Source organism: Elephantulus edwardii, unplaced genomic scaffold (assembly GCF_000299155.1).
Source record: "Elephantulus edwardii isolate Elephantulus edwardi_28Jun2011 unplaced genomic scaffold, EleEdw1.0 scaffold00055, whole genome shotgun sequence".
Classification (NCBI taxonomy): Eukaryota; Metazoa; Chordata; class Mammalia; order Macroscelidea; family Macroscelididae; genus Elephantulus; species Elephantulus edwardii.
In genome coordinates this window covers 17,054,450-17,075,230 of record NW_006399805.1, presented here as the reverse complement: position 1 = coordinate 17,075,230, position 20,781 = coordinate 17,054,450, and the positions used below count along the sequence as shown (strand labels likewise).

General features: G+C 57.3%; 1 protein-coding gene across 1 annotated transcript in view; it reads right to left on the bottom strand.

Annotated features, from left to right (window-relative positions):
• Positions 1-1,486: 1,486 nt before the first annotated feature.
• Positions 1,487-20,781, bottom strand: part of SSPO (SCO-spondin) — a 54,777-nt gene continuing 35,482 nt past the window's right edge. The window contains exons 59-101 of the mRNA XM_006887284.1: positions 20,262-20,308; positions 19,922-20,092; positions 19,101-19,232; positions 18,818-18,963; positions 18,052-18,146; positions 17,820-17,872; positions 17,471-17,662; positions 16,960-17,130; positions 16,807-16,886; positions 14,967-15,136; positions 14,628-14,674; positions 14,314-14,496; positions 14,047-14,217; positions 13,726-13,926; positions 13,479-13,575; positions 13,209-13,408; positions 12,895-13,061; positions 11,391-11,551; positions 10,989-11,203; positions 10,433-10,465; positions 10,097-10,252; positions 9,757-9,966; positions 9,048-9,215; positions 8,583-8,714; positions 8,260-8,506; positions 7,974-8,126; positions 7,848-7,894; positions 7,409-7,753; positions 6,873-7,037; positions 6,191-6,321; positions 5,987-6,111; positions 5,849-5,895; positions 5,482-5,745; positions 5,202-5,360; positions 4,997-5,113; positions 4,564-4,716; positions 3,613-3,830; positions 2,968-3,063; positions 2,801-2,861; positions 2,474-2,604; positions 2,009-2,167; positions 1,811-1,867; positions 1,487-1,510 (exon numbers count right to left, since the gene is read on the bottom strand). Coding sequence (XP_006887346.1) covers positions 1,487-1,510; positions 1,811-1,867; positions 2,009-2,167; positions 2,474-2,604; positions 2,801-2,861; positions 2,968-3,063; positions 3,613-3,830; positions 4,564-4,716; positions 4,997-5,113; positions 5,202-5,360; positions 5,482-5,745; positions 5,849-5,895; positions 5,987-6,111; positions 6,191-6,321; positions 6,873-7,037; positions 7,409-7,753; positions 7,848-7,894; positions 7,974-8,126; positions 8,260-8,506; positions 8,583-8,714; positions 9,048-9,215; positions 9,757-9,966; positions 10,097-10,252; positions 10,433-10,465; positions 10,989-11,203; positions 11,391-11,551; positions 12,895-13,061; positions 13,209-13,408; positions 13,479-13,575; positions 13,726-13,926; positions 14,047-14,217; positions 14,314-14,496; positions 14,628-14,674; positions 14,967-15,136; positions 16,807-16,886; positions 16,960-17,130; positions 17,471-17,662; positions 17,820-17,872; positions 18,052-18,146; positions 18,818-18,963; positions 19,101-19,232; positions 19,922-20,092; positions 20,262-20,308 — 6,097 coding nt within the window. The remainder of the gene's footprint in view (positions 1,511-1,810; positions 1,868-2,008; positions 2,168-2,473; positions 2,605-2,800; positions 2,862-2,967; positions 3,064-3,612; positions 3,831-4,563; positions 4,717-4,996; positions 5,114-5,201; positions 5,361-5,481; positions 5,746-5,848; positions 5,896-5,986; positions 6,112-6,190; positions 6,322-6,872; positions 7,038-7,408; positions 7,754-7,847; positions 7,895-7,973; positions 8,127-8,259; positions 8,507-8,582; positions 8,715-9,047; positions 9,216-9,756; positions 9,967-10,096; positions 10,253-10,432; positions 10,466-10,988; positions 11,204-11,390; positions 11,552-12,894; positions 13,062-13,208; positions 13,409-13,478; positions 13,576-13,725; positions 13,927-14,046; positions 14,218-14,313; positions 14,497-14,627; positions 14,675-14,966; positions 15,137-16,806; positions 16,887-16,959; positions 17,131-17,470; positions 17,663-17,819; positions 17,873-18,051; positions 18,147-18,817; positions 18,964-19,100; positions 19,233-19,921; positions 20,093-20,261; positions 20,309-20,781) is intronic.

Here is a 20,781-nt window from a genome sequence, read left to right as displayed (position 1 = left end):
ATTTTGCTGTATTCCTTTTTCAGTGGTTGCTAGTTACTTTGATTCATCTATTTTCTTTTGCTGTCTCTGTGTGAAGGACCTCCTTAAATATTTCTTAAAGAGTTAGTCTTGTTTTCACAAATACATTAAGTTCCTGCTTTTCTGCAGATAACCTAATTTCTCCTTCATATTTGATGGACAGCTTTGCTAGGTACAGGTTCTTTGGCTGTCAATTGTTTTCTTTTTTGAACTTGACTTTTACTTCCTTGATATAATGTGAGGTTCTACTTAATATATGTGAAGCAGATTCTGTTCTGTCTGTGTAGAAAGCTGCCCATTCCTTATCTTTATGACACTATTGATAAAGTTGCAGAATTTAAGCATTACACTCACTTAAGTTTTCCAACAAAAATTTCCTTGGCTGGCTGGTTGTCCCTTCACTCCCTGTTTGGGTAGCAAATTTCTCCTCTGGTTGTGTCTGGGAGGCAGGTGGATGGAATCTTTCCTCAAGTGTGGTAGGTCTGTTCCTCTGTGAGTCAGACGAAGCTTCAGTTTAAAGTCTCAATGGGGACTGGATGCCCATCAGGTTGGGTACTTTGATGTGGGAGGCCGAGGCTTGAAACATGTTCCGAAGGTTTTTCCCTCTCTACTGGTGCAAACTTCTATGCTGGACTCTGTGAGCAACTTGGTAGTGGAGGGATGGCCTCAAGTGACCCTCTCCCTCTCCCTGTTCCTCTCCCTCTTCATGTGGTCCAGGTGGGTGTTGACATTTTGTTTTATAGCATTAATTGCCATTGATTAATGTAATTAATTACAGTGTTTATTTTTTTAAGTCAACAGTTATTTATTGAGTGCCAATTACATACTAGATATTATTCCAAATACTTGGACACATCAGAGAGCAAACAGATCCCTCAAGGAATTACAGCATTTAACCAACTTCTTATTTATTTCCTTTCCCTTTACTCAATTTTTTTATTTCTTAATTTTCACAACTCTCTCCCTTCCTTTCCATACCTGTTATAAGTGTTTTCTTGTTGTTGTTATGCGCCGTCGAGTCACTAGCAACTCCTAGAGACCCTATGTACAACAGCCCTAAACCTTGCTCTGTCCTGTGCCAATCTCACTGTCTCTGATACACTTACCCCCATTACTCCAGTCACTGAATCAGTCCATCTCATCAAGGGTCTTCCTCTCTTGTGCTGTCCCTCCATGCTCCCAAACATGATGTCCCTCTCTAAGAATTGGCCTCCTTGTAGCATGTCCAAAGTATATCAGACAAATCTCCAGAATCCTTGTCTCCAAGAAGCAACATGGTTTCATCCTCTCTAGAAGGAACCTGTTTGTCCTCTTAACAGTCCATGGTATACTCAATACTCTTCTCCAGCGCCACAGTTCAAACGCATCAATACTACTGATTGCAAATCAGTCTGTCCCAAAGGCAGTGGGAGAGCCAGGAGGTCCGGACACACCAGAACTTCATAGGTAGGGTAGGGGTTGAATGTGCTTACAGGATGACGGGCTTGGTCTTCTGGGGACGGGAGTAAAATGGAGTATGCATGATGAAACTCATCAGAGATTGGAAGTGACTTGCCCAGTTGATCAGTCATCACTGATCAAAGGATCACGGGATGCGCAAAGGATCCCAGGATTCTGGGCCTCAGCAGGTCCAGGCCAGAGCTCAGTCTACCCTCACTCTTTGCCTATGAGTCCCAGGAAAGAGATGACACACATAAGGCCTTGCTAGCAGAGTACTTTATTGGATATGTTGGTGCCAGGACAAGAAAGCCTGCAGAAGGGTATGGAGGCACCCAGGTCTGTCAACAAGTACCTCCATGCCCACAGGTACTGTCATGAAGGTGCCTTCAGCGCTTTGAGAAATCACCTCCTGGTGGACAAGTGAGGGGGAAGGGATAGCAGCAGAGGCCACAAGGTCCCAGGAGGGCAAGCAGGAGCAAAGGGTGGGTAGAGTTACCAGGAGGGACTGCCAAGTACCACCCCTTGTCTGTGCTGCCACTCCCTCACTCACTCCCTCACCTGGGCAGGCACTGCAGTGGCAGCTGAGGATGGCAGGCAGCACCACTGGCTCCACTCGGCCACCTGGACAGTGCAAGCCCAGCACACGCACAGGGCTGTCAGGGTCCAACTGGTAGCTACAGCACTCGCATCGACTCTGTAGGTAGGGCTCCTGGGACAGAGCAGGTGACCAGGTAGAGGATCTCGCACTCCCTACAGCTCCACTCTGAGGAGCTTACAAGCTGACTAGAGGGACCAGGCTTGCTAGCAGATGCCTGGAACAGGTTGAGAAAGATGGAATGCAGACCAGCCTGTCCTGCATGTGTCTGGGCAGTCCATTTATGAGCTTCCATCCACCTTCTCCTGGTTTGGGGCTCTAGTCTCATAGTCTTAGCTAGCTCTGCCGGTGTCCTGCTGACTCTGCAGTGTCATGCTTATTCAGATATCCTGGGGCAGGGGTAGGAACAGACCAGCTCACCTCAGGGATGACATCCGTGCTGGATGGGCAGTGCCCCCTGCAGTAGCTCACCTCCACCTGGTCCAGGTGGCAGGGGCCCTTGGTGAGGTTGCGCTTCTCTGTGAAGTGCTGGCAGGAGGCCCCCAGCCCCTCTGTGGGGAGTAGAGTGCAGGAGAGTGAGGCGGGAGTCAGGGAGGGCAGGTGTGGGCAGGGGACATGAGGGATTTCCATATCCCTGATCCCAGGTGAGCCAGGCTGAAAGACTCCCTGGACAGGCATGGACCTGGAACAGGGCCCAGATCGGGGGGGCGGGGGAGGACAGGTAGAGGTGTTTCAGGGTTTCCATACCCAGTGTCGGCTGCTGGCAGGTGGGGCAGCAGGTCCCTGGCTCTTGAGTATTCAATTCATTCTGCAAGAACAGGACACCCCTCTCAGGAGAGCCCCACACCCCAGCACAGGGAAGCCAGGAAAGGACTTGAGCCACATGGGAAGGATAGTACAGGTGAAGGTGATACCTGGCCACAGGTGTGCAAGGGACAGTGCTGGGAGCAGACATTCCTCCCTGAGAGGCAGCGGCAGCTCTCACAACCCTCCTGCCACTCAGATGCAGGCTAGGGAGGCAAGGGACAGGCTTCAATGCAGCACGCATCTGCTGTTCTACAGCGGCATCATATTCCCGGAGTCAACCCAGGGGCCTTGTCAGGGACATGGCCAGGGCTGCAGGAGCCTCGAAGGGATGGACCAGTGGTGCGAGGGTAAGCAATACAGCCTGGGCCTGAGGACTACCTGGGGAGATGATAACTGGGCCTAGGGGACTTGAAGCCTGCCCAGGGTGATAACATGGCCTGAGGGACTGTCCAAGGTGAGGACTGGATTTCAGGGACTGTCCAGGGTGATGATATGGACTGAGGGACTGTCCGGGAGTATGACATGACCTGAGGAGCTGTTCAGGATGATGACTAGACCTGAAGGACTGTCACAATGCTGACGTGGCCTGAGGGACTGTCCAGGGGGATGACTGGGTCTGAGGGACTGTCCAGGGTTGTAGCCAGGCTCAGCTGCTTGCACAGTCCCAGGGATTTGGGGGCAGGTTTCAAGGGTGTGATACAAACTGAGGGAAAGAAGATCTAGGCAAGGAGTGCAGTAAGGAGATGTCTCACCTGGTGGGGGCGCCCGTGGTGCCAGCACTCACACTCATGTGGGAGGACACAGGTCCCCTCCTGGCTGCGGAAATGTCCTTGCTGACACACACAACCCGCCCGCACCATACTGCAGCTGCTCCTCAGAGTGTCTGTGCCATTCACCTCCCGGCAAGTGGGTTCGCAGAGCCTAGGCCCCCCGGGGGCCACCACCTGCCACACTTCCCCTGGAGGGCATGCTATAAAGAAGACCCCACAAGAGGTCAGACTAAGTTCCAGGCCTGACCTCCCTCTGTGTGGTCCCTGTCTCCACCTTCTTCTCAGGCAGCCCTGACCATCACCCAAGTTCTCCTGACATCTGTCCAGGGTTGCCTGACCAGTCTATCTACTTGCCCTTGGAGGGCCTAGCAGGGCAGTCAGAGAGCAGGGCTCACAGTTCTGATAGGGCCAGCTGGAGTGGGGGTGAAGGAGCAGCACCTATCCCTGACACTCACCAGGGCAGGGCCAAAGGTTACAGTCTCGTCGCTGCTCTGTGTCCTGGGCCAGGCACGATAGTCCCAAAGTGCTCCCTTGGCAGCTCCGGTGCCGCTCAGAGGTCCCCCCACCACAGGGGGAGGAGCAGTTGCTCCAGACTGACCAAGGGCCAAGAATAGGACACTCCTGGAGTGGGCAGGTCAGGGACCCGTTGACACAGGTGCTAGAACCAAGTAGAGGCAAAGATGGGCTCCGAGGTGGTGAGGATGTCCATATTCTGCTCCTCATACCTACAACCTAAGACCTGTCTCTATTCCTGCCCACAAGTGGACCCATCCCCCATCCATGTGTCCCTACACACAAATGGACCTGCCCCACCCATGAGTGGACCCATCCTCCACTGGTGTGCCCTGCCCACCAATGCCTTCTGTCCTCTTTCCTTGCCCCAGCTTCATTCTCGTTTCTTTTAGCCCTTTGGCCCTGGGCCCTGTTCAGCACCAGCAATCCAGTACCAGTTTTGGCAGTCCAGCTGCCAGATCTCAGCTGGGGACAGCTCCCGAGAGGCATTGTGGCCAGGAAGGCTGCAGCGGCAAGAAGAGATGGGCACACAGTGTCCATCCTGGAGCAGCTGTCCTGTGGGGCAGCGGCAGCCTGGGAGTGAAAGAATGGAGAGGCTGGGCTCAGGGGACACCCTCACAGGTTCCAGCATCATCCACCATGGGAAGAACTCAGCCAAAGATCATGTCTCCCTGGGGGGGGGGGTCCCTGTGTAGGCCACATGCACATAGGCACGTAGGGCTGGGTGGTGCTGAGAGTGACCTGACATCTCAGCAACCCTCATGCTACTAGTTTTTTCCCCTTCCTCGTCTAGGCCCTAAGACCTTCCCAGGAGGAGCCCCATGACCACCCCCAGGGCTGAGGTGGAGCCCACCTGGGCGACAGGGCCCCTGCAGGCACTGTACTTGGTCCCAGAGGTCAGCACAGGCCCGTGGGCAGTGGTTGGCACAGCCCAGGCTGAACTCGGCACCATGTGTCGCACAGCTTACCCCTGGGGAGGAAGGAAGGTCTGTAGGGTTCTCCTGGCAGACAGGCCAGTGCAGCACCCAAAAGCCATCTCTTCAAGACGGAAATGGTACCTGCACAGGGAGCCAGGTTGCACCCCTCGGTCTGAGCCCAAGGCCCCCGGCAGCCTTCTCCAGGGGTGCTCCCTGCATCTCTCCAGCGTAGACGGAAACCCCCACCACATGGCAGCTGACAGGGGCTCCAGGCTCCCCAAGGACTCCACTGACATGGGTCTGAGAGAAACAAAATGGAAGTCAGCATCCAGGGACCACCATCCCCACCTCCCTGAGACCACCCTCAGGTAGCCCTGGATTCAAACAACTTGTGGTCATTAGACACAACCTGGGCCCTTACCCCAGCAGGCCTGAGGGTCAGGGCAGAGACGCTGCTGGCTGAGGGGTGCAGTGCACAGCTGAGGATCGCCAGCCCAGTGTCGCCCTGTCTCAGGATCCAGACAGAGGCGGTACCGGTGCTGCTCTGAAGCCAACTGGGGGGCTAAAGTGGGGTCCTGGGCCCAGTACCCCTGAAGGGCAGTTCTTGAGGCAGGGGCCAGGGCACTGGGAGGCAGGCAGGGCCCACAGGGCGTCCACTCAGACCAGCCACTCAGTGGCAGAAGACCTAGAAGGACCATTGTGTTGTGTATGTGCAGAGACCCTCTCCATCCGGGCAAAACGGAGAGTCCAGTCAATGCTGTTCCCAGGCACCCTCTGACCAAAGTTACCTCGACAGCCCTCAACGACACATTGGAGCTCCCCACGCTGGCACTCACTGTGGGAGGGACATGGGTGGGATGGGGCAGTGATGGACTGGGGCCAGGCAGAGCCCCAGACACCCAGCCTCACAACTGCCCTTCACTCACCACTCCTTACAGCCAAGCCACAGACGGCCCCCAGGGGCCAGGGCCAGACCTGGAGCCCCTCCCGGAATGTGCACACAGCGACACTGCTCAAGGGGCACACAGGCCCCCGCCTGCTCCAGCAAACCCTGCAGAGGGAGGATGGAGGTGGGTCCCAGCATCTGCAGGGAGGCATGTGCTGCTGGGCAGGGTGAGCCAACCCCTCACCTCAGGGCAGTAGCAGCCAGACTGGCAAGGAGGCAGGTCCTGGCAGAGCTGGCCTTGCAGGCGTGTGGCACAGAGGGCAGTGCAGGGTGAGCCACAGGCCCTGAACTCAAAGGGAGGTGTGCAGCTGTCCTCTAGGGAGGAGGGAGGAATAAATAAGAGGTGGACAACCAGTTTCCTCAGGCAGAGCCCACCCAGCCCCTGCTGAGCTCCTCTAGAAACACCAGCATTGAACCACCAATCAGTGGTATGAGGAGAAGACTGGGGGACCTGAGGGCAAGGCAAGGCAGGGGGCAATATTCAGAGAGGAGGTAAGCTGCACCCACTGCCCTGGGGGAGGAGCTGAGCCTAGAGAAGTCAGGGCAAAGGTCAGGGCTTCAACCTTAGCCAAGATCCTACACAGGAAAAAGACAGGAGCTACCAGGAATTCAGAAGGCCAAGGGGGACACCTTCACACTGAAGTCAGGACAGCAAGGGCAGCAACCATGGTGGCAAGGGACAGGGAAACATTGGGCAGGATGAACAGGGAAGATAGAGGACAGAGGGCAGGTGCAAAGAGCAGAGACAAGGGAATACGGAAGACAAAAGTTAGAGGGCAGGGCAAACAGAAGGCAGAGGGCAGGTGGCAGTGGCAGTCAACTGAGGTCCATTCAGGTGGGCCTGGCATTGTGCTTAGGGCCCTCACCAGAGCAGGTGCTGAGGGGGCATGGACGGAAGTGGCTGTTGAGCTGTGTGCAGGGCACATCCTCTAGGGCCCCAGGTGCTGGCTCCTGGTGGCGGTATCTCTGCTGCACCGGAACTCTGCATGAGCACCTGGTCCAACTGCTCCAGCTGCTCCATATGCATGCCTCTGCAGTCGGGCTCAGGGTCAGCCCCTGGGTCAAGGACACCCCCACCCTGTCTCTCCTTTCCCTCCCCTACCTTCTCCACCTCTGGGTCTCTGCCCCATGCAAGGGGGGAGATGGTGCTTCACCCACCCACAGGGTGTCAACTCAAAGGAGAGGGGGTCTCACAGTATGGGCAGGTGTAGTCTGAGGCTGGGAAGGCAGGGAATCGGAGCCCTCTCCAGAGCACAGACTTGGGCAGGGCCCCTCCCCTTCTGAGCACACATCTGGGCAGGGACCCCTCCCCTCCCGAGCACACACTTGGGTAGGATCCCTTCTTGAGCACACACCTGGTCACCCCCTCCATGTGCACACCTGAGCATCACCCAGCACACACCTGGACAAGGCCTGTAGTAGCACGCACGGGTATCCAGGTGTAGGAAGGTGCCATTGCAGGTAGGGTGTGCCTCAGACAACAAACATGGGCAGACCCCAGAGCGGGAAGCCAGGCCAGGGCCACAGCTTTGGGAGCAGAGTCCCCATGGCCCCCAGGAGCAGACCTCAGGCAACCCTGGGCAGGGCTGCTGTCCGCAGGACTGGACCTCAGAGTCTGGACCTGAACAGGGCCGTCCCCCTGGGATGGAGGCAGAGGATGTGCATGCCCGAGTGCGAACTTGACTGCTACCTCCACAGGACACTGGGCAGCTGGACCACGAGGACCATGATGTCCAGGCGTCAGATGCTGTGAGAGGACAGGCCAGTGGTCAGAAGGCCCCAGGGAGCAGAGGCCAGGGGTCTAGACATGGATAGGTGAGTCCATGAGCAACAGCTCTGACCTGCACATCCTGTGTCATCACACATCACGCCTTCTGGGGTGCAGGAGCTGGAGAAGAAGACCCAGCTTAGAGGTGTGGGTAGGCTCCAAGACCCAGCTCCACCCTCCAGGCCATACCCCTCCTCACCACTGCTCACAGGACTCCTGCAGCCAGTGGTCTCCCAGGGTGCGGAGACGGCTGTTCTGTACACACAGTGGGGGGCAGGGGGACTGCACACAAGGCTGGCTCTGGGATTGCTCCTCTCGGCACTCAGGTGCCCAGGATCCCGATGTGGAGGACCTGGTGACCAGGCAGTGAGAGGCAAGGGTTCTACCTATCCCAGCAAGGGCCCAGCTTGGGGACAGGGGTTCAGAGCGGAGGAGCAGGACTCTGTGTGGGAGAGGACATGGGGTAGATGCCCTGCCAGTCACACCGGAAGCGACTCTGCTGTCCTCCAGGCCCACAGGAATGGCTGCAAGTACTCCAGGCTGACCACCCACTCCAGGCACAGTGGGCAGGCGGGGGGCAAGGCTGGGTGGTGCAGGAGAGTCGGCCTTCTTGGCATGTGCAGGTGCTACAAGCCTCTTGGCGTTTGCTGCCTGGGGCCCAGACCTGGCCCTGGGCATCTGTGCACTCACAGTGACTGATGGGTACACAGTGGCCTCCCTGCTCCAAAGACCCTGTGTGTATGGGAGGGAGAATTCAGGAGCTGGTGCCAACCAAACCCCTCCTCCCAACCCTCATCACAAGGCTTACCCTCAGGGCAGCGGCAGCCATGTTGGCAGGCCTCCTGGTCCTGGCACACAGTCCCTTCCTGAAAGTCCGAGCATTGACGAGGGCAGCGGTTGGCACAGACAACCACCTCCATTCCAGCCGGACAGCCGTCCTCTGAGCCGGTGGAGACATGTCACTGTGGCTGAACCAGGGCCCAAAGGCCCTGTCCTATGCCCTTCCCTCCTGAGGGTGCTCAGGCCAGCGGTTCCAGGGAGGGTCTAGAGACCCTGGGATGGAATATGGGGAGGGGGGGTACTTTGGGGGCGGGGCACGCAGAGAGAGGACACAGGGCAGGCGTAGGGGCCACTGTCTGGGCCCAGAAACAGCCATGCAGACTGGAGGTCTCAGCTTGGTGATCGGCCAGGGAAACCTGTGCCCATCCAGATCTATGGTGTCACGCATCTGCAAGGGGGTGGGGAGCGGTGCAAATCACTCAGAGGTACAAACCGCAGGGCATGGGGTTGCAGGGCCGAGTGTGGTGCTGTTCCCCAACACAGGGGGCACCCCCATTCTTGGGTGGGGGACTAGAGCAACTTCGGCTTCTCAGAGATCGGCCCCCACCGCAGCTTCGGTCACACAAGGACCAAGGGCTCCAACGGGACCAGCCTCCAGACACTGCCAGAGAAGGTAAAGGGGGCTGAGACGTGGCTCTGCCTCATGCGGACGTTGTTCTAGGAGCAGCTCTTAACATGGGGGCGTGGTCTTGCCTGCGGAGGCGTGGCATTGCATGGGGGCGGGGCAGTGTTGTGAGGGCGTGGTCTTGCCTGCGGGGCGTGACACTGCCTGGGGCGTGGTCAGTATTATGAGGGCGTGGTCTTGCCTTCGGAGGCGTGATACTGCCCGGGGGCGTGGCCAGTATTATGGGAGCTGGTCGGCCTGTGGAGGTGTGGCACTGCCTGGGGCGTGGCCTGTTATATGAGGACGTGGTCTTGCCTTCGGAGGCGTGGCACTGTCTGAGGCCGTGGTCCTGTCTGGGGGGTTGTGGCTGTCTGGGGGCGCGGTCCTGCCCTCAAAGGCGTGGTGTCCGAGCATGGTCAAAGGCGTGGCTCTGTCTGGTGCGTGGTCCTGCCACATGGGGACGCTGCTATGAAGTCGGGGGCTTGGCTGCTCCATCCACGGGTGACCGTGGGCGGATGCAGAGGGCCACCGGGCTCACCTGGGCAAGCACGCAGGTTACAGAAGCGGCGCTCCTGGTAGGCGGACAGAATGTCCGGGCACCAGTGCCCACCAGGCCCTGGTGGCCAGTACGCCCGCAGGCGGCGCTGCTGGCCTACTCCGCAGCTGCGAGAACACGGTTCCCAGGGACCCCAGGCCGTCCAGGAGCAGTTTCCAGCCATGCAGCCTGGACCTGGGCAGAGGAGTGGCCCTGTGGAAGGAACGGGGATGCTGCAGCCTCTCCTGCTGCCCTGTTTGTGCGCTGCCCCCTCCTCTGAATCCAGTCTGGAACTGATAGGGGCACAGAGTGTGATCTTGGCCTGTTTCCCCCTGTTTTCCACCTGTGCACGAGGGGAGGTTGCATGGCCGCTCCTGCATAGCGTCCGCTCTGGTGCAGTTGGCCCAGCAGAGGCGGGCACGGTGGCGCCAGGCAGGGCGGGTGGGGTCTGTGCAACTGCGGGAGCAGGAAGACCACGAGGACCACGGACCCCAGGCGGCTGTGGGAGTGAGGGCCCTCCTGGTGAATCAGCACAGGGCTCCCACTGCCCCAGGAGCAGCTCTGGAGTGAGGATGCAACAGGTGGGGTTGGGAGTGGGGGATGGGGTAGAAGCGAGAGGGCCCAGGTAGGCGGGACCAAGGTAGAAGAAGCTAGCCCAGAGCCTGTGGTCCAGTGCTACCTGGGATACCTGTCGTTGGCTTCACTTCAACACCTGTGTAGAAGAAAAAGCCATGCCTCAGCAATCAGTCACACTTGGGTGCCTTCGGGCCAGTGCCCTCCCTCCATTAGTCCTGCAGCAGCAAGCCTTTAAGTTTAGGTTCAAATCCCTGCTAAGAATTTGCATTTAAAACAGATTTCCAGGGAACACTGATGCTGCCTATGAGGAAACGTGTTTGGGAACTACGAGGGAGCCATGGTGGCCCTTCAGTGACTACACTGCTGACCAGAAGGTAGCACCTCTCTGACAGTTCAACTCCACCAGCTGCTCCTCAGGAGAAAAGTGGGAATCTCCTCCTGTGCTACTTACAGTCTCTGAAAGCCTTCTTGAGGGTCAGCTATAAGTAGGCTCAAATTTGATGTCAGTGAGTGAGGACAAGAGAAAAAGCCAGAGGCTAGGGGAAGATAGGGCCAGGCAGCAACAGCAAAGCCAGAATCAGGATGAGAGCCAGGTGGTCTTTGTCTAGTTTTTTTGATGGCTAGCAGACCTGCCCCTCCAGTCCCCACATGCCTCTCACCTGGACAGTCTGGGCTGGAGCAGGTTGAAAGGTCCTGCCGTGGTCCCAGGCAGTCCTGGCCTTGAAGAGAGGGACTCACACAAAGACGGCTGCGGCTGCGGGTCCCCAGCCCCCCACAGGAGACTGAGCACGGGCCCCATGCACTCCAGGCACCAAAGCTGCTGGCCGTGGGGCAGTTATCCTGGGAGCAGGTCAGTGTGCCATTTACACAAGAGCTGGGAAGAGGTCAGGAGCAGAAAGACTAATCAGTGTCCTCAAAGCCACAGCAACCCCTAACTAGTTGTACCTTAAGCCCTGACTTCACTTGTGCAGCCCAGCTCTGGTGTCTCATTAGCTGTCCCATCAGCTGTGACTCCTCTAGTCCCTCTCCACTTGCCCAACCCAGCCCCTGTGCTCCCTCACCAGTGGTTGCAACCCACATGAAGGGTCTGCCCTGAGCCCAGATCATCCCTGGGCCCCAAAGGTTGACCTTCCTCTCCCAAAAGGAGTAGCTGAGCCCCAGGGTCCGAGCTGAGGGCCCTCAGTTCCTGAAGCAGCGATGCAGTCAGCTCACAGGGGCACTCCTGTGGGGATGGTACCATCAGCCCAGACAGGCCCCAACTCGTGCTTGCCACCCCAAAGTAGGAAAAGTGAGGACTCAGAGGCAACTTGGGGCTCTCCTTGATGGTTCCAACTTGGTCTGGACACAGGGTTTGCATCCTGGTGGATTGGCCTCGGTTGGTGGCCAGTCCTCCTACACCAGGAGTCACTAGGACAGTCTGGAGTCCAAGGGACTGTACAAGGACAGCCTGGTGAGGTGTGGGATAGGAGAGAGCACCCCAGGCTCAGAAAAGTCGAGGAGAGTCCCCTAGCATTTGGAAAGGGGCTGTAGAGATGAGGAAAGGAAACCATAGCTAGCCCACTAGGGTGAGCTGCTGTCCTGCTGGTAGCGAGACTAGGGGACAGTCAGAACCACCCCAACAGGTGTTTGAGGCTAAAAAGGTCACAGGAATGGCTACATGAAACCACAGAGCAGCTGGTGGGTTAGAACCACGGACCTTTCAGCCAGCAGCCAGACACTTAAATCATTGCTTCACCAGGGCTCCGGGGAAGCCAAATACCCTTAGAGACCAGGAGTGAGCACCCCTAGTGCTAGGGAAGAAGCACTCCACAGGAGTTGGGCAGAAGAACTACTATCAGAAACCAAGAAATGGAGATGGCAGCGCACCCAGAGTTAGGAAGGGAAAGAACGCCACCTAGCACCAGACAGGAAAAATGCACCCTTAAAACAGTTCAAATCCACCCGTTGCTCTGCTGCAGAAGTGGGGGCAATCTCCTCCCACGTGATCTATTGTCGCTGAAAGCCTCTCAAGGGTCAGTTACCAGTATGTTTCGACTGGATGGTACACAACAAGAAGAAGAATGGGTACAGGAGCATGTGCCCTTAGGGGTCAGATCCCCAGTTTGCCTCTGGCCCAGCCTCTCATTGGTGCATCACCTCCCCGCCTACACATACTGTGCCTCTGAGACAAGGAGGCCGGACTGCTCAGATCAACTCTGGTCAGTTAAAGGAGCGGGAATGTGGGTGGAAGTCAGCCAGCGTCAAGAACAGAGGCAAAACCTACCTGCTGGACAGTCAAGGTAGAGCTTCCTGTAACGGTGTGGAGGCGAGGGAGGTCAGTGAAGACCCATAGCTCAGAGCACCAGAGCCAAGGGCAAGGAGGGGTGGAGGGGCCCAGGAGGAGACATGTGCATCTGGAGAGTGGTACTTTGTCCTGTGATACTCAAGGGACATAGACCTCTGCATGAAGTGGTCTGAGTGAAGGGTAAAGTGTAGACAGCTGCAAAGGTGAGGGGGCCGTGAAAGAAGGCAGAGCACAGCTCAGGGAGCTGGGGGAACAGAAGGCTGGGTGTGGGGTGATCTGACCTGCACACAGGCCAGGCGGTGCTGGAAAGTGCCCAGGGGGCAGTGACAGCCCTCTTCGCAGCCCTCAGAGTAGCAGCCTACCTTCTGTGTGATGTGGGCACAAGAGAAGGGGCAGCCCTCACCCGGCTTGCACTCCCGGTACAGACGCCCAGCCAGACACCCAGCCTCTGAGGACAGCAGCATCACCTCAGTGCCCAACTCCACACTTGAGTCATAGTCAGCACCCAGGGCCTAGCCTCTGTTCAGTGCCACCCCACAGGCCCCCCGGGCAGATGTCATCCTCCCAGGGACCCCACCTGACAGAAGGTGCTCACCTTTGCACACCTGGGTGTGGCAAGTGCGGCTCTGGCGTGCAGGCCCTGGACAAGGTGGGCGGCCACAGTGCCGGGCACGCAGCTGCTCCCCACCACCGCAGGACATACTGCAGCCCTCCCAGGGGCCCCAGGATGTCCACACTCCAGGGCCAGGGCAGCCAGGCACATCCTTGCACAGGAGGCTGCCCGCCACGCAGGTGCTAGGGACAGGGTGGAGTTCAGCAGAGCCTTCCCCACGTGCCTGGCCACCCCTCCAGCTCCAGTTCTCACCAGGTGTCACATGGCCCCATCACCACCTCTCCAGGATCCAAGTTCTCCCAGGAGCTAAACCCAGGCCCTGCCAACCTGCTGTGGTTCTCAGGGATACCTGAATGGAAGGAGAGGGTGGAATGTCAGACCGCCCAGACCCCCGCCCTTCCATATACAGCTCTCTCTATACTGGACCAGAGGGTTGGAGAATCATCCTTCTGGGCTCCCAGGAAGCGGGACAGGAAGGCAAAGGCTGGAGAGAACTGACCCATGGCTCCAGGCTGGAACTGGCAGCGGCAGAGGGAAGGTGGCACACAAAGTCCATCCTGGACCAGCTGGCCTGAGGGACACCCACAGCCAGGCTGGCAGCTGGTGGAGCCTGGCTGGCACTCACTTCCTGGGGACAGGTCCTGGCAGGATCGGGGACAGAACCGCCCACAAGGCACAAGGTTCTGGCCACCCTCACAGTCTGCAGCAGGATGGGTACAGAGAGTGCTGGCACACAGCGCCAGTGACAAGCCCTCCCACTGGGCCACTCTGTGCGGCTGAGCAAGGACAGTGGGAGCAGCCCTTCTTGGCCCCAGCTCACCTGTACATGGTGAGGCATTGTCCCGACAGGGGCGGCTCTGCCTGTGGGCACCAGCACAGGGCCTGCCTCCCTCGGGTGGAGGGGGCTGGGTGCATGTCCTGCTCCTATGGGACTGCCCCCCACACATGTCACAAGGAGACCAGGATCCCCACGGGCTCCAGGCTCCATCCTCTGTCAGAAAGAGGGTCATATACCTCAGGAGGGCCAGGAGGGATGGATACAGGGGTCAAAGCAGGCACTCGGGTCTGGGGATGGGGGATACCACACCTGGGCAGGGCTCAGCACTGGGGCAAGACTCCTGTTCTTGGTGGGCCCCTGTATCCCCAGGGCATGGGGTGCCCCCATGCTGTGGGGAGGGGCAGGCACAGGCCCGGGAGCGGGTCCTCCTCTGGCCGCGGCAGGGCAGTGAGCAAGGCGTCCATTCTGACCATGGGCACCAGCCCCCAGACACTGTTAGGGGAGCAGACGGCTCTAGGGCACAGCCACCCCTTTGTGGGCACACCCATCCCCACAGGCTAGCACCCCTTCCAGTAACAGGCCAGTCCCTCTGTACTCCCCCCTCCCCTGCAGGCTGGCACTACCTGGGCAGGGCAGGTCTGTGCAGTTGAACTTCCCCTCTAGGCAGGTGCTGGCAGGGGTGCGGACACAAGGAAACAGGCAGTAGATGAGTGACTCCAGAACCCCTCACCTGCCTCCCACATTCCCTTCTCCTTGACCCTCTTTATCTCCAGAGTCTGCTCTGTCCAGAGTTCCCTGTGTGGGCTGGACTTGCTCCCTTGCTCATCCTCTCCTGCTCAGAGGCCAGTCCTGAGGTCCCTGGCACCCTAGGTCTACCCTAGTCAAGGTCCAGAATCTCTTGCTCTCCCCAGGACCAGGAGGAGGCCAAGGAAACCTGAGGCCCACACTCACTCCAGGCTCACCAGTAGTTGCAGCCATCAGCTTGGGCCAGCCGTGCTTGGGCGTGGTGCCGCTCCCCGGTGAGCATGTTCAGGCAGCTGCAGTGGCCAGGCTGCACACAGGTGACCCCATCAGAGCTCAGCACTTGGCCTGGTGGGCAGTAACAGCCTGGCTGACAATGCCATATGCACAGCTGGAAGACAGGAATGGGTTCTGGTCAGCAGAAAACTCGTCACAGGTGGGACCTGCAAAGTCACAGAACTCACAGAAAGGCAGACAGAAGTGCACATCCCTGTGGCATGCGTCTGCTGTGCCAAGTCCCTGGGAGGAGCAGCGGTGAGCACACACCTGGGGATAACTGGTAAGCCTCAACTCCTATGTGTACACAGGCAGGGTAGAGCACCCCTCACACCCTGGAGGCAGCTGGCTTGGAAAGGGGCATGTGTATGTGAATATAACTATAAAAAGGTAAACTTCACACTCACACCCCATGCACCTCACACCACCCCAGGGCAGTGTGCACCCCTGAGGCCTGAGTGGTGTCCAAACACACGCCTGCTCTTTCACCGCTCTCAGTACTGCCTGGAGCTTTCACAGTGCTCCAAGACACCCTCTCCTCTCAATCACAGATTTGCAATGTGCCATACATGTCTCCTATCATGCTGAAATTTTCTATTTGTACAACTCCATTGTGTTCTACTTATGAGTTTCCACTAGGAGGGACCCAGTCAGGTTGCTGCCAACATATTCATGAAGCCCAAGGAGGTGCCTGGTAAAAGTCTGAGTGACGTCCACCTGCATATTCATGTGCATATGTGTGCATATACCATGCCCATATATGCTTACGCTATACACCCATGCACACTCACAAATGCATGTGTGGAAGCACACACACGGATATAAGTATGCATACACAGAGTACACTCACTCACACCACACAAGGGCACAGAGTCACATGCCTGTGCACGCACACATACACACATATATGTGCACAAACACCCATGTGACTACATCCACACATGCCTGCCCACTTAGCCTAGATGCACACACCACAAACACACAATATGTATACACACACTAAGCCCCATATATGCCCATGCTAGGCACGCACACACGTGTGCTCACATGCACTCACATGCATATCGTATATGTACAGACACACATGCAGAGTGCATACACATACGCATATATGTGCAGACATACAGGCAGAGTACATACACATATGCATATATGTGCAGATATAAATACTGAGTACATACACATATGTATATATGTACAGACATACATGCACAGACACACAGGCAGAGTACATACACATATGCATGTATGTGCAGATAGATCCACTTGCACACACCCATATATACCTGCACTCATGTGCATATACAGATGCACCCACAGCACACCCGTGAATACTTGCACACAGAGGCATACATGCACACACATGTATATATGTGCACACACGTATGGATGCACACATGCACATACATCCAAAGACACACATATGTGTGCACACGTCCATGCACACCTGCTCGTACACAGGCACAGAGGCACACCACAAATAAGCAAAACTATAAAGAGGCAAATGTCACACACCTAAATGCTCATGGTATTTAAGATGGCATGATGAGTCCATGTCCCTTCCTCTGCAAACATTCCACTAAGAGAATATGAGGCTGCCTAGTGATTCCTGCTGTCAGGGACCCACAGGTATATATGTCCCTCTGGCAAAAGGAACAGACCAGATGTGGGCTAACAGACCCCACTGGTGGGCAGGAGAAGGCCATCTGCCCCAGTCCACCAGCAGGCCTTGCAGAATGACCTTCCAGAGCCTGAGAGCAGGAATAGGGATGGCCAGAGACTCACCACCAAGTCGTCACAGGAGCGAGGGCAAGGCGGGCCACAGAGGCTGTACTCGGTCCCTTGGACAGCAGTGCAGTCAGCCACTGGAGAAACAGATTGGCTGTGGGCATGACTCCTTCCTGTCTTCCCCCCACACCCTCTCCCAGCCACGGGTACCTTCACAAAGCTGGTCCTGGCAGGCCTCTGCCTGGGCCCCAGGACCTTCGCAGTAGTCCCCCAGACCCTGCGGCAGGGGGTTGTCGCATGCACGGGTTCGAACCCGCAAGCCTACACCACAGCTCCGGCTACAGTGAGACCAGGGACCCCAGGGACCCCAGCCCCCAGCTCCTGAAAACACAGAAGGCACAGTGATTGTTGCTGGGGGTGTGCAGGGACTGTTGGGAGGTGCAGAGGTGAGGACTGCTGGCGGGTGCAGGGACAGGGGCAGGGACTGCTAGGGGGGTGCAGGATGAGTTTATAAACTGCTGGGGGTACAGAGATGGGGCAGGACTGCTGAGGGGCTGCAGGGACGGAAGTGAAAAAACTGCTGGAGGGTGCAGAGATGGGCATGGAGACTGTGTAGGGGGTGCAGGAAGGTTGGCGAGAAACAAGGGTGGGTGGGACATAGGAGTTCCAAGGGGTTTGCTGTCAGCAAGAGAGGCAGGCTTGTAGCCAGGTGCTCACTCACTGTCGCAGTCTGGCTGGTCACAGGGCTTCTCTTCGGCCTCTGGACCCCTGCAGGGTGACGTGGATGGCCTTGGAACCAGGGACTGCAAGGCGCTGGGGACTCCAGGGCAGAAGCGGTGGCGGTGGCGCCAAGCCGGGCCACAGGAAGCCGAGCACTCGCTCCAGGGGGTCCAGGGTGACCATGAGGGCAGGGCTGTGCGCATGCAAGAGGCAGCATGACAGGCCAATGGACAGATGGAAATATGGAAAAACAAACAGCACTCCACACCCCCTCTGCCCTCCTAGGCTTCCTCCTGACTCCTATGGAAGGAGAGGAGAGGGCTGCAGTCCTGGTGAGCCCTGCTCCTCACCTTCTGCACAGGGCCGCGATTTACAGCTGGTGACCAGTCCTGAGAGGCAGGTGCTGGAAGATGAACCAGGTGGTTGAGGAGGGGAGAGTGATGGGCAGTGTCCAGGACAGGTGGATGCAGTGCCCCAGGTGGTGGTTCAGGAGGGGCAGGAAGACTCAGTGCCTTGTGCTCAGCAAGTGGTAACCGATCAGCAATGCTGGGGTTGGTAAGCCAAGCTTCAGGAGTATCTCACCAGTTCTCACAGCGTCGGAGCACGGTACTCCCTGGGGCATGCAGGCGCCCCTCGTGCACACAGGGGCAGTCATGAGTGGGCACGCACACATTGTTCTACAGCAAGAGACCCCATCACTGTAGCCAGTGTGGCCTGTATCCCCTCCTCCCAGGCCTGTCCTCCCAGCCTTCCACAAAAGTGCTGCACACCAGACAAACATCGGAGGTCAGCTATGGCCAATGTTACACATCGTTTCGGTGTTACATGGGAGAAGGATGGGAAATCTCCCAAGCAATTAACTGCCTGTGAAAACCCATTGGAGGGTTAGCTATGGGTCGATTCTGAACTCGAAGGTACACAACACAACATTACTACATGTACTACAATATTATATTGTGCACAGTCACGCTTTATATGAACATAAAAACAGAGGCCATGTGCCCTGCACAAGTGAGTGTCCCTGCTACTCCCACACCAGCAATGAGGTGGCCCAGCACTGCCAGCAAAGGGCACCAGCCCTTGAGGCAGCCTACGCAGGCATTCCCACCACCCCCTCCTGCCCTTACCAATGTGGGGGGCATGCTTCTCTCAGTGTTTGAACTGGCTTTCTCACAGAGCAGCCTGTGTCCCCACTGGGAAGCTCCCCCAATGCAGTGCACAGAGCACCACTCACATGCACGGCTCGAGCAGGCAGCCCTTTACAACTACCTTCCTCAACTCTGCCTCTAGCTCTAAGCCCTGGCCAGGACTCCAGGAGTTCCGAGGTAGCTAGTTTGAGAACACTCACCAGCAGGAGTGTCCCAGGTGGGCAGTAGCAGCCAGGTTGACAAAGCCTGTTAGCCGCTTTAGGGGCACCCAACTCTGCACAGGAGGCAGGGCCTGGGGCACAGTCCATCCACTGCTGATCTCCATAACACACTCCAGGCACTGGTCCTGGAGATCAGAAATGATCAGTCTAGGAGCCCTCTCTCCACTCTGGAGAGAGCTAGGGGAAGAAGAGTGCCGAGGGGTGATGAGGGCCCTGGGAAGGGCAGGGGTGCTGATAGCAGAGGTTGTTAAGACAGCCTCACCTGAACAGGGCTGCAGGCCACAGGTAGAGAAGTCCAGAGGGCTGTGGGGGCCACTGCCCTGAGTGCGATTCCTGTAGCCACCACCACATGGCACAGAGCATGGTGACCAAGGACCCCACTCCTGGCCTGGGCCTGAAAATGGGCTCAGGTCACTGCAGGCCAGGAGCCTCATCCCTTCTGCCCTCAGAGTTCACACTCTCAGGTACCTCACACCCCCAGATATCTCACTCTCCAGGTACTTCACACTCACCCATGTATTTCACACCCTCACCCAGGTACCTCCCACCCTCAGGTACTCATACCACTCATTTACCTCACATTAACCCACATATGTCACACCCACCAGGTTCTTGACACCCACTAGATACTTCACACCCACCAGGTACCTCACACCACCCCCTCCAGGCACTTTACACCCACCCACATACCTCATACCACCAGGTATCTCATACCCACCCAGGTACTTCCCACCCTCAGGTTTCTCATACCCATGTACATTGACCTACATACTTCACACCCACCAGGTACCTCACATCACCACCTCCAGGTTCTTAACACCCAGTACCTCACACACCCAGGTACACCTCACACCTGCCAGGAACCTCATACTACCCCCTCCAGAGACTTCACACCCAAGCAGGGCTGCCCAGCCTTCTGTGCTGGATGCTGGGGAGGGGCTCTAGGGATGATCCCTCAAGGCTCTTGTGGGACCAAGTCTCAAGGAGTTTCAGGGATGGGGGTGCTTGGGGAGGAGGGCTGGACTGTCCTTGCTTCTCTTTGGAAGGTCTTTAAGACAAACTCAGGACATGGGCAGCTCTCACCCCAACAGGGCTGCAGGCTGCAGAACTCAGTCTCCATGCTGGGGCCATGGCATTCAGCCCCTCCAAAGGCAGCTGGAGGAGCAGTGTCTGCCCTGAAGCGCCACCGAATGCCCACGTCACAGCTTCGGCTGCAAGCAGTCCAGAAGGTCCAGGGACTCCAGCTGCAAGTTACTGCCAAGGCCAGAAGGCATGTGTGTTATCTGGCCAGGTTGTCCATCCCCCAGACTCTAACTCAAAGCCTGCTGGGACCCACTCCCACAGGCACACCCAACACAGGCCAGGATTTTCTCTCACAAGGATGTCCTGAGGACCTCCACTAGTTCCCAGCCCCAGCAGGTACCTGGGCAGGGCTGAGAGGTGCATTTCATCTCCCCAGAGACACAGGTGCTGTGGAGAGAATCCCTATGAGCCCTGGCAAGCTTGGCACAGACAATCTGCTCCTGGGGACCCAGCCTTCTCAGTGCCAGAAGCTGAGGGAACTGCATGATGACATGACAGTTCCATTGGTCCTTCTCCAGATACCATCCCTTAGCTGATTTTGCTGTATTTGGGGTTATCGGACCTGATTTGGGCATATTGTTGAGGGCCTCCTAGGAGAGGTGTAGGCAGAGTAAACACTACAAAGCATTGTTCCCAGTTCCCTCTATTAACACTTCTGAGCCTGTCAAATGCATGGGTACCACTGTCTAAAAAAGAAAGTCAGAGAGGGACCAGGAAAGGGGGGAGGGAAGAGGAAGGGGGAAGAGAGGAGAAGAGGGGAGAGAGGAAAAAGGGGGGAGGGAAAATAAAGGGGAGGGAGGGGAAAGGGGGAGAGAAGAGGAAAGGGAAGAGAGGAAGAAGGAGGGGGAGGGAGAGGGAAG